The 18,515-nt window shown below is 39.1% G+C and overlaps 1 protein-coding gene across 1 annotated transcript; it reads left to right on the top strand.

Moving 5' to 3' along the window:
* The first annotated feature begins 7,119 nt into the window (after nucleotides 1-7,119).
* LOC118496911 (mucin-5AC-like) lies at nucleotides 7,120-9,287 on the top strand. The gene has a single exon (XM_036010129.1). The coding sequence runs from the start codon at nucleotides 7,449-7,451 to the stop codon at nucleotides 9,285-9,287; it is 1,839 nt and encodes a 612-aa protein (XP_035866022.1). The 5' UTR covers nucleotides 7,120-7,448.
* The last annotated feature ends 9,228 nt before the right edge of the window (nucleotides 9,288-18,515 follow it).

Raw genomic sequence — 18,515 nt, 5'->3', positions numbered from 1 at the left:
TTTGGACACAAGTTTGCTCCACCTTAAATCGACAAGGTGGAAGGACAAGATCTTTCAGACTCTTGCAGCTCTATTATAATGTAATTCTTATCTTTGAAACCTGACAGATATCTGGTCAGATAAAAAGTGCTACATGAGACGTTTTTAACAAAAAAGCATAAGTACCTTGTCTTTGTTGCTTCATTTGCCAGTAAATTATCTATGGATTAATCACTACTGAAAAGATAGCTTTCTGTACCAATTTTATTTGAGATTCAGTGGATACTTGTGTTGGGAGTTGACTGATAACTTTTCAGTTGAGGTAGAAAGTTATTTCTTAAATCTTGCCAATTGTCTTTTAGATCCCACTAAAGCTATTCCTACAGATAATAAAATAAACCCCTTTGTTTTTGAGTAAAATACACAAAAGTTAGAAGAGCTTCACCTACCCATGTGTCCTGTTACTAAATTCTAAGCAGAATCATAAGTAATCTTCTGCAAACCATGCCAAATACATCCCACAAAGGGGAAGAGAATAGACCCCAGTGAATACATTCACAGGGATTTGTTTGTCAGGCTAACTACCTATATTTGGAGGTTGAGGAAGTAAGCCAGGTTCAGTCAATTTTTTTCTAGAAGCAGAGAGAGAGAATAACTTGAAAAAAATTTAGAGCTGGGAGGAACCCAAGAAGTAAAGGCCTGATGAACAGTGAGTCACGAGTGTCTAAAAGTCACTGCCAGAAAGAGGGGAAAGATGGTCACGTCTGCTTTAGTAAAAGGAGGACCAGCACATTGGCTTATAACAGAATATGTCTTGGGCTATTGCTGAAGTTGGAAGGCAGGATTCTGTGAAATGATGTGGTAGGAGGGAGAGGGAAGAGTCGTACACTTGCCGCTTCTTTCTGCTAGGCAGGCTGCCTGGTGGAGTAGTCCTGAGAGCGAACTCTCAGAGGTGGGATTGATTTTCTTGCATTCTTATGTAATTGCTTAACACCCCACTTCTTCCTTAAGGTGGATCCCATATAAGGAATAATTATTTACTATTTTGTGTAATCCACACACCGATGTCTCATAGTAGACTTAATACTAATCAACGCAATTATTTCTCAAGGTTGCAGCTATAAAGAGCAATGAACAGGCTGAAGAATGGTTCTGGAGTTGAGTTGGTGACATTGGCTGCTGAAAAATGTACCAAAAATGTGGGAAATACATAGTGAACATTGATGACTCTGAAAACCAGCCGGTAAGTATTGGTGGCACCTATGTGACATGTTCTGATAGCCCAGAGTCTTGTTTCCAATATTTATAGAACTCTAATATTTTATATTACAACATGGTCTTTTCCCAAAAGAATTCTTAATCAAAGTTTTATATGGAAACCAATTTTCAGATTATTATTACTTATTAATTAGAATATTTGTATTTTATGCAATGTTTGCATAATTAGGACATCTATTTTAACACTCATTAATCTAAGATATTAGCAATTTTGGGTAACAATTTAATAGTCTGTTGAAATAAGTCTCTACAGATATCATAATTCACATATAAGCCAACATTCTGCATTTGATTGCATTAACAAATTATGTTTTTAAAATGTGATATATAGATTTTTGTGTTAACTGCTTAGTTTTTTAGTGTAATATATAGATTTGTTGGAACTCAAATATTCCTACATATTTTGAAAGTCAGAAGATAATCTTGCAGTGAAGATTAGGCCTAGGAATCACATTATCTAGCAAATCCTTTACACTGGTCTCTCCTTAACTACTTAGGAATTTATTTTCTTGATAAAGAATTATATTAAGGTGAAATAGTAGAGTTCAGTTACATACAATATTATTTGACTATTGCTTATGTTTGTAAAAGAAAAAAAAACCAGTACTGTGTATTTTGGGATTGCCTTTTATGTAGCTGACTAGAGCCCTTGATAATAGAAGTTGAAATAGGAATGTACTGAATGAGATCAGTGTAAGTGTGATTGGACAGTTAGATTGTGTGAGGAAGCATATTTCTGTCCTGGGTGCTAACATGAAATTACAGGGCAGAGAGAGTGGCCTCTTGATTCTAGGTCAGTCCCTTCTCTCCTTCTCCACGGTGCTCCCGGCCTGGCGACTCTGTCACTGTGTCTACACAGTGTTAAGACACTCAGATAAAAAGGCCCCTTTAGTAAGAAATTAGTCATCCTGAAGATTTTCCTAGACAATGCTGAGAGTTTTCAAATAAAGGGCATGGATCTTGATGACTGACCGAATGTTGCACTTTACATCTGGATATGTGGACGCACACTGAGGGCCCTTTTTAATCCATTTTCACCGGTGGGTCTGAATAGCAGTGGAAGGTCACATAAAAAAGGATGCTCGTTTAGGAGTTCGTTTTTCCCTCTTAGAAAACACAAAATGGTAAATTAACCTCTTTTCAGGTATGAGCAGAGAATTTAAAATTATATTCCATAAACATAGCTGATGCATATTAGATGCATATAACAGAGATTATTGGCTTTTACCAAGAGCTAATTAACTATAATTCATAGATCTCCAACTGCTCGGAATTTTCTTTTAGAGATACACTTGTATTAAGATAGAGGGAAAACTAAAGCAGTGAGGATTATCCTGCCCCCAGAATCTCACTTCAACTCTTTAGATCTTAGTTTTCGCATTTTGAATATGACCCAAGGAAGCTGTTCTTGGTAATGTTAAGGTCTCTAGAATATATACTGTGAGACATTTGTTCTTACATAATCTCCTCTGCCAGCTTGCCACATAATGATATTTAACAAATTACATTAGATATTATGAGGATAAATGATAATGTTTATTCCTGGATTTTAACATCAATAATTATATAAAATAAATAATTGTACCTTATGACTATCTCGATTTCCTTGTTTTAAGAAGAAATTATTATGAATGTATTCACTTATTCTTTCAGTCAGCTTTCAAATGAATTTATTTGATCAAATATGCTGTAATATATCATGATCTGGGTTATATTTATCAGAATTACATTACTTTAGCCATCAAATATAATAGCTCCCATTTTTCCTGTTCTTTTCTATGTATAGCCATTTATGTGCACAAAAAATCATGAAGATCGCAGTTCAGCATGTCAGTTTCCAGTGTCCACTGATGCGATTGGTGATGTCGATACTGATTTAACTGGTGTCTGCACCAGTGCAGAGACCCTTGGACCCTCAGAATTTCCGAGCAGAGAATTACAGCACGGTCAGGTAATGTTTGGGACAACTCCGTTTCTCTGGGTTATGATGTAATACATGCGGAAATACTCTTGATGTGATATTTTGGATAAAAACCATTCAATCAATTAAAGATACCATTGTCCTTTGAAAATCTGCAGCATTCTTTAAACCTCAGTCAGGTCACTGAGAGGGAATGCAAGGGACATAGATTTATGTTATGGGATTCTTCATTTAAAGAGTTAATAATTGTGATGGATAAGTAAAAACATGTGTAATTTGGAGAAAATATATGAGTCAAAGAAAATAAAGTTTTGGAGTTTCCCCCCTTTTTTTTTGAGGGCTGAGTAGGTGATGACAGCAAATATACTGGCAGTGAATGACATTGTCACCCTTGCTCAGGTCGGAGAGGAAGTCCTGTGTTAAGGCCTCGGCACCCTAGTTGTGGGTGATCCGCCTCACTCTCCTTCCCTTTCTGCCTGCGAGCCAGCCACGGGCCTTCTGTTAGCCCTCCTGGCTCTGACCTTGTGTGTTGGCAGCTGGACTTAGAAGCCATTTGGCACTCTGGGTTTGGTATCCGGAAGCAGATTTTCTGTATTCATGACCCTTTTTCTGGTTATTCTGGTTTCTTCACCTGAAGGTCTGATCTCTGAGTCTCCCCACAACCCCACCACCCTAAGGTGAAAACTTGACTCTGAATGATTGATGATGATGTTTTGCAGTTTAGTTTAACGCTCCTAGCTATGACTCCACCCCTCCTCTGGTTAATCTTACTGTAGAGGCAGTTTGGAGAGATTCTAATTAAATGGAAGAGGACAAACACTTTATGTCAAGAGGTGTTGGGGAAGAATGCTTTTGATAGATAGGAGTTTTTTAGAGAACATGTCTCTCATGACCTCAAACAAACCAGACCCATCAGAGAGCTGAACACTATTCTAGATGCCTTTACTGAGATGAAAAATGTGTGGTCTGGGAAGTTTAGAATGCTTTAAGAATTACGCAGCTAGTTAGTGGCAGTAATAGCACTGGATCACAGGTCTCAGGTCAGGTTAACATGAGTTTCTATAAATCTTGCTCTTCTTTTTAAAGATTCAAACAAAAAATGAGGGTAATTTCCTCCCTTCTATGAGATGTGAGAATGGTCCTTCCTCTCCTCCCCTTTTGACTTCCTTTCTAAGATTGGATGCCATGGGCCGGGAGGTACCATTTGTCTTTGGGATCTCTCAGTTGGCGCCCTGAGTCCCCTTGGCCATTGTACCTAGTGCCCTTGGACTGCTTCTGATTGCCTAGTGGGTGCTCCTCTCAACACCCACAGTGAGTTTACTATCTGGGACCCTGCTCCAAATTTCACAACATTTAAGGGCTACTCTGCATGCTCCAAAAACTGCTGCTCTGTGTTTGTTTCCTTTAGTGATCTGTTTTCAGTTATAAAACAAGGGATACTAATGAACTAATTAGCTAACTCAATTTTTTTAATAGTAAGTGTAGGAAAATGTTACCACTTTTTTAAAAATTATTTGCAGCAATTCTATGTAATAGGTGATATTATCCACACGAAGGAATCATGGCTTTACAAGATAATGAAAATTTCCAAATATCATCATCCATTTAGTGGAAGGTGGAGTTAGGATTTAAACCTGAGTCTGTTAGGTTCCATGCCTGTGCTCCTAATCACTGCAGCGAACTGCCTTCTCTGCAAGAATTTAAAGATGGAAGACATTTCTGATTTTAATTTTCTCAACAACACTTTGAGGTAGATATAATTATCCCCCCTTTTGATATAAGGCAGGTTGAGAATTAGACAAATTAGGAAACTTGCTCAGAATAGTAATGGTATGGGATTTAAATTTAAGACTCTCTGAAGACTTAGTTATTTTGCATTATGTAGTGTTTCCTCTACAATGTCAAATTGTATATATATATATAAATATATATAATATATAAATCACATATTCTTACATACAACTTATTATGTATATTATTTTAGAATTTAAAAAGTAATTTTACTGACATTAATCTTTATTCTAATCTTGTCACATACACTCTTATGGGTGAAAGAATAGGATCCAAGAGGTGAGTGTGTTGCTCAGTGGAAATAGCTGGTGCCCGTAGAAGTAAGATTTTAACAAATATTTTCAGGCTCTGATTTCCATCTTGCCAAATAGTAGCCTGTATGAAAAGTTAGCTAAAAAATTTGATAAACCACTTAAAATGGACAGCTCCAAAGCAGCTAAATTTCTGATAGCTGACATGTCAGAAGGGGAGGAAGATTTATTCAGACGATCTTTTGGGTTACTCAGATACCTGTATGTGGCAGTCACCCACACATGTATAGATACTTCTTTTGATAGTGAGGGGAATAAAACATTTCTAAGGAGAAATCCATTCTTCTTTTTTTTTTTTAGTTTGAGATACAGCTATATGAAAAGAAAGCATGAGAGGTCAGTGGAAATTTTTTTGTTCCTGTATTAGAGACAGACAAGGACCAAGTTTTTCCTAAGTGAAATCTTAAATTTGAGTCACTCTTTATTATTAGATACTATTAATAGTATTCTTTGTGTATACTGTCTTTCAGTGAGGTTATTTTTATACATATGTATGCACACACACACACACACACACACACACACATAAAAGGATTACCAATGGCACTAATGTTTTTGAAACATTTGGCTTATCTTCAGTAATTTTGTATAATCCTTTCTAGGTGACACGAAATTTCTTTAGTGATTGGTCTCTGTGGAAAATCTTCCTGGCTTGTCTCTTAGCCTGTGCACTAACGACAGCAATTGGAGTACTCATAGTGTGCTTGGTATATAATGGAAGAAATAATAACACCTCCATTGTTATCCAGTTTCCTTCAAACCATGGGACAACCTCTTCTGCAACTGAAACTACTTCTGGGCCCACAGTTCCCACTACCGTGACAAGTTTTACCACACCGTCCGCTTCAACTACCATCACTACAGCCACTGGTTACGCTTCAGCAGAACCTACCAGTAGAGCAACCACTGCTCGAACAGAAACTACAATAGCAGGAGGCACCACTTTATCTGAAACAAGTACAGCAGTGACTGCAGGCACTGCAGCTGAGGCTACAAACACAGTAGCCAGCAAGACTGCTCCTACTGAGACTACAACCACAGCAGCAGCCACAACTTCCACTGTAGAAACTACCACAACAGCTTCTAGCACTACCAGTGAAGTGATAACAGCAGCCACCAGTGCCACTTTTACTGAACCTACCACCACAGGAGCAGCCATCACTTCAACTGAGCCAAAAATCACTACAGCAGCCACCACATCAACTGAGCTGACTACCATACCAACTGGTAGCAGTACCACTGAGGCTACAACAACAATAGGCACCACAACTATTTCTATTGAACCTACAACTACCACTGAAGCCACCAAGTCAACAGAACCAATTGCCACAAGTGGCAGCACTACCAGTGAAGCTACAACCACAATGGCCATCTCTACCTCTTCTACCAAACCTACAACCACAGTTGCAGCCACCACTTTAACTGACTCTACAACCACCACGGGAGACATCACTATGACTGAACCAAACACAATGACTGCCAGCACTACCACTGAGGCTCCAACCACAATAGGCACCACTACCACTTTTACTGAACCTGCAACCACTACAGCAGCCACAAGTAAAACTGAAGCCACAACCACAGCAGCAGCCACATCTTCAACTAAACCAAATACAACAATGACTGCCAACACTACAATTGAGGCTAAAACCACAATGACCAGCACTACTGCTTCTATGGAACCTACAAATACGACAGTTGCTACCACCTCAACTGAACCAACAATCACAACAGTAGCCTTTGCTTCAACTGAACCAAATAGCGCAACCACTGCCAGCGTTACCACTCAAGCTACCACTACAACAGTTACCACTACCACTGGCACTCAATCTACAACCAGTACAGTAGCAGACATCACTTCTGCTGAACCTACTACCACTGTATCAAAAGCCACCTCAATAGAAACACCTACCACAACTGCTAGCACTACCACTGAAGCTACAACCACAACAGCCACCATTACAGCGTCTACTGAACCTGTAGCCACCACAGCAGCTACCACATCAAGTGAACCAACTGCCACAACAACTTCTAGCACTATCACTGAGCCCACAACCGTAGTTACTGCTAACTCTTCTAACAAACCTGCAACAACCACAGCAACTATCACTTCAAGTGAATGAGCTACCACAACAGCTGCCAGTACTACAACTCAGGTTATCTCCACAATGTCCACCACTGCTGCTCCAACCAAACCTACAGCAGAAACCACTTCAGTTGAACCCTCAACCACAACAGCAGCTACCACTTCAACAGAACCAGCTGTCACAATGAGTGCCAGCACTACCACTGAGGCTATCCCCACAACAGCCACAACTATGACTTCTAGTGAACCTACAACAACCACAGTAGCCACTACTCCAGGTGAACCAACTGCCACATCAACTTCCAGCACTACCATTAAAGCTATAACCACAATGATAACTCCCACTTCTGCCAAATCTACAATCACCACAGTAACAGACACCACTTCAATTGAACCAGCTACCACAGTATCAGCCCCCACTTCAACAGAAACACCTGCGACAACTGCCAGCACTACCACTGAAGCTACAACCTCAACAGGCACCAGTATGAATTCCACTGAACTTGCCATCACCACAGCAGCCACCACTTCAACTGAACCAACTACCACAACAGTAGCCACCACTACAATAGAACCAATTACCACAACTGTCAGCACTACCACTGAGGATACAACAACAACCATCACTACTGCTTCTACCAGATCTATAGCCACCACAGTAGCAGATGTCAGTCCAGCTAAACCTAGAACCACGATATTAGCCACCAGTTCAACAGAACTACCTACAAGTGCCAGCACAACTACTGAGGTTACAACCACCACAGCCAGCACTAACACTTCTGCTGATTGGTCATCCACCACAGCTGTCACCACTTCAACTGAACCTACAACCATCACAGGAGCCACCACACCAATTGATCTGACTATCACAACAGTAGCCACTACTTTAACAGAACCAGCTACCACAACTGACAGCACTACCACTAAGGCTACAACCACAATGGCTACCACCATGACTTCTGCTGAACCTGCCACCACCACAGCAGCCACCATTTCAACAGAACCAACAATCACAACAGTAGCCACCACTTCAACAGAACCAATCACCAAAACCACTGTCAGTTCTACTACTGAGGCCACAACAACAATTAGTACTACAGCTTCTACCAAATCTACAACCTCCAAAGCAGACACCACTGTAGCTGAACCTCCCACTACCACATCAGCCACTGCTTCAACAGAACCACCTACCACAGTTGCCAGTACTAGCACTGCGGCTACAACCCAAACAGCCACCGCTATGACTTACACTGAATCTGCATCCACCACAGCAACCACCACTTCAAGTGGACCAACTGCTACAACAACTTCCAGCACTCCCACTGAGCATACAACCATACCAGACACCACTGCTGTGTCTGCTGAACCTATAGCCACTGCAGCAACAGATATCACTTCAACTGAAGATACAACCACAACCACCATAGCAGCCACCACTTCAAGTAAACCAATTACCACAACTATCAGCACTACCAATAAGGCAACAACCATTCTAGACACCACTACCACTTCTACCAAACCTATAACCACCACAGCAGGTACCACTTTAACTGCCAGTACTACCATTCAGGTTAATACCACAACAGCCAACATTAGCACTTCTACTGAACCTACAACCACAACAGCAGCCTCCACTTCAACTGAAACGACTACCACTGCTGCTTCCAGCACTACCCCTGAGGCTGCAACCACAGTAGCCACCAGTGCGACTTCCACTGAACCTGCAACCACCATGACCACTAATGGTTCAAGTGAACCCACTGCTGCAACAAATTCTAGCACTACCACTGAGGCTATGGCTACGCTGGACAGCACTACTACTGGTGCTGCTGAACCTGTAACCACTACAGCAACAGATGTCACTTCAACTGGAGCTACAACCATCACTACAAGTGCAAATAATTTTCTATTGTGCTTATAGGCATGGGTTCAAGGTGCATATGAACTGATCTTATGATCACAATAACTTTAACTGATACTCTTATGAGATTACAATACTAGTTCACCTTTTTCTTATTCACTATCAAGAAGCCCTGTCACTTCAGTTTTAGGTATAACTAAAACTTGTTCAACAGTTTCAACTCAAATTTGAAAAATTTCTATTTCACATGAACCTGTAATTAGCATCTGTTTAACAGTATCTGTGGACACTGATATTTGTTCTTCAACTGAATGGACATAACTCACAGTAGGTATTTGAATCTAGTGACTGAATTAGTGAATGAATCTAGTCTGTCTTCTGACTCAAATAAAACATCATCTTCAATCTCTACTACCACCTCCTCAAGTAAAAGTGAAATCCACACAGATGCTACCAGCTCAACTGACTTTACAATCACAACAGCATAATGACTTCAGCTGAATTTATAATCTCCAAACCAGTATTGCCTGTTCATAGAAACTAATCATCACCTTCTAAGTAATCTAACATAATACAGTTAGCCATTCTATTTCCCCTTCAAATGAGTGCATAGGCACAACATTACTTTAAGAAAATGTGCTAGCACCATCACTTCTGATATTTCACAGCAGGGAACACCTCACTGATTGATCATACAATCATGTACCATTTCTATGCATCGTCATTTCTGCCATACTTACTTACTGCTACAAGAGACATAACTTCACTAAACCCCTCCATACCTTATCCCCTGAATCAGTAAGTGCTGTGACTTCTGATGACATGTGATTGAAGGCCATTCATTACATATTCATCTGAACCAAACGCTGCCTTTGTTAATGGTAAACTCAGTGAGTCATATCATCACTCCTACTTGACATAAATGGCAAATTCCTAGTGACCTCTTCCACTGCAATGATAATTAGGATGCCGACAAATCAAATCCTGACACCCACTGTCATCACTCCTGCACTGGAAACTTGGTCTACTATTGGTAACCGTGGCCAGCAGCTGCCCTCATGTAACTATAACCACTACCAAAGTAACCACTCCACAATGAGATTTACTTAATGACCTGTTCAACTATCATCATAACAATAATGAATTTTACCACTAAAATAGCATTTAGATTTTACAGTAACATTAATTTGACCCAACCATTTAACATGAAGAGTCTGTATTTTTGTGAGTTTTTCAATAATACAGTTTTCATGCAAAGAAAATCCAATCTATTTATATATTTTGAAAACTTATTGTGTTTCAATAAAATGTTACCAAATATATAGTCATTTTTTATTCCAAAGTTTTAGTATTTAATACAAAATTAATATGTATAGGGAATGGATATTCTATATGGTGAGGGTGTATTAAATACATTTATGTATTACCACACTTAAGTTTGTATAAAATTAGTTTTATTCCATTTTCTCTTTAAATTATTTTGATTTTAAATATTTATAAATGTGTTATTTTCAATGTAATAAATTTGTTTTCTATTTTGTTGTAGTAATCTTATAAACCTACTCAATTAAATATGTTTAGTAAGCACTTATTTGTTTCTGCTATCTGCTGAAATCCCAGAGAATATTCAGAACAAGAAAATAGCAATGGAGATAGTAATACACCTACCACTTTGAGTTCTGTTATTTAGAGTTCTTGGTAACTGACAGGTTTATGTTTGTGTTATGGCACTTGCATTCCACCACAGTTCCACTGGGTCAAACTATCGAGGATGAGCCATGAATCTGTACTTTTCAAAAAGTAGGCAGGCAGGACGGGTAACCACTGGTGGAAGCAGTAAACTCAGAAGAACATTGTGACTTGTTCCATCTTTTGGATGGTGTTAATGAGGTTGATAGAAATGAGGAAATACGTTTTTTAAGCAGTGATAAGAGTCAGTCGCCATACGTTGGTTTTAACTGTAACTGTAACTGTAAACAAAGGGTGGCTGGACGGTGTGCAGAGCACGAGGCTGGGAGCTGGCAGGAAGTGCCCCTGCACCCAAAAGGAAAAGTGCGTACTCAGCAACTTAAAACGCATGTTTCAATAGCCACTATCGAATTAGAAATCACTTATAACTCTTCTTTCAGGCCAGTGCGCCAGAGGTACTTTCCTCCTATTTTGCTAGCTTACTTACTGTAATGACATGCAATGAATGTAATAAAGCTTTACTAAAACCCTTTCCCTTTAATTCCTTCATTATTTTTTTTCGATTAGTAATCTTTGTGTAATTTATTGAACACATCACTGACTGAACTCTCCTCTGTTTGTTAAGAAGGCACCACTTTTACTATTTTCAAGTTTTATATCTCTGCGGGGACCCGGCTTCTCTTTCACAGGTGTGGGCACCGGGCAACTAGTAGATAATAAATATTTGTTCAGCAAATAAAAAGTGACAATTACAAGAATTTATTACCAAGTAATAGTTTTAGAATTGGAATTATACTGTTAAATTATCATTTAATACACTTTTTATTTTAATCTGTGCCAATACTATTCTCGTTAGTACTTTTCTAAAAAATTTTCAGCTGAGTACAACATATGACAAAAAGTGCACCAGTTGTAAAGTATAGCTCAGTGAATTAGCACCAAGCATGCACACTCAGACCCCAATAAAGACAGGTGGAACATGACCAGCACTTTAGAAGTCCCTGTGCCCACACCCAGTCACCACCTCCTTTTTCCTCCCCCCAAGTGAACATTGCCCTGATTTCTACCCCCACGGACTGCTCTGTTTATTCCGAACACAGTAGAAATGGAAAGGCACTCTTTTGTGTCGGACACCTGTAGCTCAGACTTTTATTTTTGAGATTAATGCGTATTTTGGCTTCTACTAATGGCTGCTTCACCATCATTGTATTGCACCAATTTATTACATTGCCATGCCATGATTTATTGGTCCATTATTTTGTTGGTAGATATTCAGGTTACCGTATTTTGCCGCGTGTAATGCACATCCTTATTCCTCCCTCAAAAATTTGGGCAAAAAATTGGCAAAATACAGTATTTCTAGTTTTAGATATTACTAAAATTATTGCTCTGTGCCACACTGCTCTATGTATCTTTTGGTATGCTTATCACACTTCAGGCTTTTACTAGAAAATAAGAGCTGAATCATAGAGTAAGACAATGTTCAGTGTTAGGAGACACTCCCAGCTTTCCGCAAGATTGAAAACTACCCTCTCCCCGGCATCATACGAGAGTTCTGGTTACAGCACCTTCTCACCGACATGATTTTGGCAGCCGTTTTAACCAGTCTTTCTGGTGGAAGTGCAGTAGTGCGTATTCAGGTGCTTGCACCATCGAGGAGACTGAAGTGACAGTTTGTAACAACAGATGGCGCTGTGGTCATATTCCTTTTTGTTTAATCTCACCCGTTAAGAATAATGATTGGAGGGTAGCTGTGCTCACCAGTATACCGCCAGTGCCGCCCGGTGTGGGGATTTGGCCTGAGGGAGAGGGAGGGTCGGGCTGGAGGGGAGCAGAGGGGGGAAAACCGGGACAATTGTAATAGCATACACAATAAAATACAATTTTAATAAAAAAATAATGGAAAATAAAGATGAGTTGTTTGAAAAAATAATTACTGGACTTAGGTAGTCAAATGACTAACTTTTTTGTCTTTTAAGAAGTGGGTTTTTAAGAACCTTAATAAGAGGAACATGATCGTGGTGGCAAAACAATTAAGACCCTGTTGGGGAGAACTGGAGTCATTGTGTGTCTCTCTAGGAAGCAGGGTCGGGGTGAAGTCACTACCAGGAAAACCCTTGCCTCAAGAGAGAGAAGAGCGGTCCAGCAGGAGAGCCTGCCGGAAAGGAATGTGGGACCCTTGAAACGGTGGACTCCCGCTCACTGCCAGCGGCGCACACACGGGCTGCCCCAGTGAGCAGAGGTCACTCTCATCTCCTGGAGTCTGACCTAAATGGGTAGGGGCCTCTGAGCTCGATAGTTATATCTCTTTATAAAAACAGAGTATTATCCACAATTAAACGCAATTATTACCTAAATGAAGTTTGAAATGTCTAATCAAAAATCAAATTTTACATGTATGACAAATTGTAATAAGATTAGAGGGTAAACACCAATAGAACAAGTGCTTATCTGTTGAATCTCCATTGTTGTATGAATCTCCATTGCCCAGAAAATGGTCTGACATGCACTATATTCTCCATAAACATTTGCTCGATGACTTAAAAAGTTGTCCTATCAATAAAAGCACATTTGACATGTCTGAGTGGGCTCAGAATGGAATCTAATAATATTTGGAATTAGAAAAAAGTCACCAATATGGATCAAACATTGCTTTTTTTCCATTTTGAGTTTTAACATTGCTCCAAAGTATTATCTAAATATGCCTTCATGAATTCTAAATATTCCTGAATTTGAATACTCTTTTATTAATTTTATTATTGAAATGCCATTCTCTTGTAGACACTAGGAGTTGAATTGAGGAAAAAAGAACCATGCTTATCTTTTATAATTACAAAAGAATGTGTGAAATTTTCTGTTTTTAAACTTCTACACTTAATTATTTTATGCACTAATTAAGGTAATACAAATTCTGATAAAGCTTTAAGTTTTTTTGCACCTTCTGTGTATTTTTTAATGATTTTTTTTCATACCTATAAATTAGTGGAATAATATAAGAAATATAATTATCACTAACAGCATTATTTTTAAACCTCTTGTCTGGCTTGTTAGTTACCATGTCAATCAAATAATAAAAATCATGAACTAAAGTACCTTCGCCTAGACTCATGGTCATGGTCAACAGTGTGGTGAGTGCTGGGGGGAGGTGGATATAAGGGGACTAAATGGTAATGGAAAAGAATACAATAAAGCTAAAAAAGAAAATAAAATACCTTTGCTTAAGAATTGCCCAAATCAGAGAATATTAATGAACATAAAGGCAAAAATTAACAGTAATGCAATAATAATTGGACTTGAATACTCCACTAAACTCGATGGATAGGCGATCCAGGCAGAAAATTAAGAGGGAAATAATGATCTTACATGTCACATTAAATCATTTTGACTTAATAGATATTTACGGAGCGTTTCATCCCCAAGCTGCAGAATACACATCTTTTTTTTTTTTCACAAGCATATGGGACCTTTTCCAGGATAGAAAAGGCACAGCAGGCCATGGAACAAGCGTCAGCGCATTTAAGGAGATTGAAGTAGCCTTGAGCCTATTATTCTTTGACCACAATGGCATGAAACTACAAATCCACTATAGGAAGGAAATGGAAAAACATACAAACGTGTGGAGACTGGACAACATTCTTCTAAACAATTAATGGATCCAAGAGGATCTCGAACAGGAAATTAAAGCCTACCTTGAGATAAATGAAAATGAAAACACAAGTTTACAAAATTTGTGGCATTCAGCAATAGTTATAAGAGGAAAGTTCATAGCTATATAAGCTTACTTCAAGCAGCAGGAAAAATCCCAAATACATCATCTAATTTAATACCTAAAGAAACAAGATAAAGAAGCATAAACAAAGCCATAAGTAAGTGGAAGGAAATAAACAGTAGCAATAAGAAAAATAGTAGAAAAAATCTATGGGAATAAGAGCTGGTTCTTTGAAAGGATAAATAAAATTGACAAGCTTTGTAGCAAGACTCATCAAGAAATGATTTCAGTTATATGTAGAGTATAACGCACAAAAATAGACCAAATAGAAATGGGATTTGGGAGGCTGGGTGAAATAGGGGAGGGGATTAAGCAAAAAAAAAAAAAAAGACACAGACAACAGTGTGGTGAGGGCCTGAGGGAAAGGAATTGGGGGAACACAGAAGAGAGTAAAGGGGCATAAATAGTGAAAGAGACTAGACTTTGGGTGGTGAACACAATGCAATATACAGATGATGTGTTACACAACTGTACACTTGATACCTTTAAACTTTTATTAACCAATATAACCCCCACACATTTAATAAAGAAGAAATAGAACACAAAATCAGAAATGAGAACAAGAGGACAACCTACACCACGGAAATACAAAGGATCATTAAAGAATACTATGAGCAATTGTATGCCAACATATTGGACAGTCTAGAAGAAAAATATCTAGAAATATACAACCTTCCAAGACTAAACCAGGAGGAAGAAGGAATTTGAACAGACCAATTACTAACAATGAAGTTGAAACAGTAATCACTTAATCTTTATGGAAATGGAATCATGCAGTTTGTATTACTTTGTGTTTTATTTCTTTAACTCAGCATTATGTCTGTGACTTGTGTAGGGTGTCACAGTTGTTTCTGGGCCCTGAGAGACTAAATGTCTGACCATGGGACATCAAGCAACTATATGGCCTTAGCTTTCTGCTACAAGCTATCCACCAAGGTGAGGTTGTGTGTGGGCATCAGTCAGTGCACACTGTCAAGAGAAGGTACTGCACCTGCCCCAGGCGTCTGAAAGCAGATATGCTGTGTGGGCCTTAAGACCCAGCAGATCCAATAGAGGCCCAGGAGACTGTGGAAATCCGAGATGTGGACTCTAACCTCTGGTAAGCTGCGGCCAGAGAACCCAGCATTGTGTACCATAGCGTGTCATAGTCTGCCAATGACTAGTCTCCATCTGAAACAGCTGCAGTACCTTCTCTTAAAGGTGTGCACTGATTCACTTGCCCAGCTTCAGTGACTTGGTGGATTAGGTAACATGTGTTCAATCTGACAGCCTCATGGGTTACTAACGGGTTAATAAATGAGCCAGGGAAACACATTAAACAATAGTATATGTTGCCTCCCAAATTTAAAAGTCTCACCCAGCAATATGCCACTGACATAGTGGACATAAAAGATAAAGCAACGTGCCTTTCACTAGAGAATGTTGTCTCTTGAGTATTTCCGAGTCTACAGAGGACAGAGTCCGCAGAACTTCCCAGAGACCACAGTGCTGCCCCCACTGACCCTGTTTCTCACTGTGTGACCAAGGGCTTGCCATTGGGGACCTGTCATGGCATGGGTCAGAAACACATGTGACAATATAACTTTCTATATTTACCATCTTCATTCACCAACTTTGGTTTAGCTTTCACTTATATTTTCGCATTTTGAGTCTTAGATTTCTGTATAATTTCTAAACCTGTCAGAACTCAAATTTATACATGTGCTGGGAATCCTGATATTAATCCTTCATATTGCCTTCAGATGTAAGGAAAAAATCCTATGTGTATAAAAACATGATCTTTTGTCTATTTTAAAATGTTTTCTACCAAGGACCAAGCTGGCACTATATCATTATTAAGTGCTTTTTATGTATCTGGTTTATGTCTGAACTAGTAATCTTTGATATCAGAACAAAGGATGGAAACATGCTAAAAGCTAAAATGGTAAGTTCAAGTTCACTGCCTGAAGAATAAAGGAAATTTCGTCTTTGCCATTCAAAGCTGTGTCTGTCGGCCTGTATTAATCGCCTGTAACCTAAGCCAAAGGCGAAAGCCCTGCTGCTCAGTGTTTGTTGGATAAAAGGATCCCACAGACAGTTCCTAGTTCACCAAAAAGGAAGAGGCTTGTCATATGTTTTCTTTTGTCACTCCTGAGTTTGAGACAGTAAAATTGGGTCTTCAGGGTGCCAGAATTGCAAATGGGAAAAAAAAAATCCCTTTAGCTAAATATTCATCATCTTTATAGTTTCTCTAGGTAGCACCAAACTTGAAGATGTTTACAAATATTGTAAGTTGTTTTTACAGCAGGTATCTGGCTAGCTGACTGAATATTTCCCTTTATTGTGGACATTTAGGGCATCGTTGTAGACACATTTTTCTCTGAAGGCCACATTTAATAATGAACTTTAAGAATTATTAGAAGATTATAAACCAGAAGAAAATAAATTCTGGTGTTTTGTTTTCCTGTTGGGATATATGAGATCCTAAGGTAATCCTTATAAAGTTACGGGGAAAACCTATAACACAGCTGTGGTTTTCTGTGGTAACTACAGCTAATGTACTTCAGTTGCCTATGGCCGTTATCGGCTAAGGCTTCCTATTGGATTAAACATCATTCGCAGTCCTCCAACTATTTGGGTTTTGTAGAGAGACAGCCCCTGTGCTAAGAGTCAGAGCAACCTAACCCAGCAGGAAATCAGTACTTGGGATGTAGCATTTCTCAGAAGCTGAGTCGAGGTCGTAGGTTACCGACTGTGAGTGTAGTCTCCACTTACTAATTTTCTTATTTGAAAGGGTTGGTATTCCAACAGGGCCAGAAAATTCTGGAAAACGGGCCTGGTGAGTGAGTTTCACTTTGTTCACAAAGTGTGTTAAAATATCAGCAGCCCCAGGCAAACTGGGTAATAACTAAAGCAACGGAATCAGCACTTAAGGAAAGAGGCAAGGTTGTTATTAAAGTTAAGTCCAGCTTTGCTGAATTGACCTCATGAATCATGTGGAATCATGCAGTTAAATCTTACTCAATAAAACATGGAATTTTTCTTCATTTCTTTGATACAACATTAGAAAAATCTAGCTTAGCAAACTCTCTACTGTCAAGAGTATTGTATTTTATCTATATTTAATAAAAATGATTAATTTTTTTGCAGTGTTACTGTTAGTTCCGAATGGACAAATGACCACATACGATTCTAGTTTCACAATTTTATGACCCTTACTGGTTGAAGGACCAGCAATTTCACAGCTGTCTAGTAACAGGTTATTAAATCAAAATGATGAAAGACAGCTAGTAGCTGTAGCAGCAGGAGTAAAAACCTGAATGGTAACAACAGTGTGAGCTAACACTTACTGAGCGCATACTCTACGCCTGACTTTGTTCTAACCCCTCGGCGGTTACTGACTCATAAGTCCTCACAGCAAATCTCCGCGTGAGTCACGTTAGTGTCCTCCTCGTGAAGATGAGCAAGGAGTGGCAGAGACGCCCTGAACTCACAGCTAGAAAGTGAGCGTCATTATCCCAGGAGGGGGAGAGCCCCAAGCAATTTCGTATCATTTTTGAGTTGTAACAAAACTTTTGACCAAGATTCGTGAATTCCTAAACCTACCCCTCTCTCATTTCCACTTTATCTTGCTCTTCTGCCTCTTTTCACATACCCCTTCCCCCAAATACCACTGAACTCACTCATGTTCAATCGGCATCGAGTCTTTTTCTCAACATTTTGCGATTGTTGTATTGTGTATTATTTGTTAGTTATGCACGAACCTTGTATACACGTAAGCTTCTAAGATATGCTCCACCTACTGCAGCCGCCTCCTGAGGGTATTTCACGCACGCTTGCAATGCGGCGGC

Source organism: Phyllostomus discolor, chromosome 9 (genome assembly GCF_004126475.2).
Source record: "Phyllostomus discolor isolate MPI-MPIP mPhyDis1 chromosome 9, mPhyDis1.pri.v3, whole genome shotgun sequence".
Classification (NCBI taxonomy): Eukaryota; Metazoa; Chordata; class Mammalia; order Chiroptera; family Phyllostomidae; genus Phyllostomus; species Phyllostomus discolor.
The sequence above is the reverse complement of the archived record's forward strand: the minus strand, read 5'-3'. Positions and strand labels throughout refer to the sequence as shown.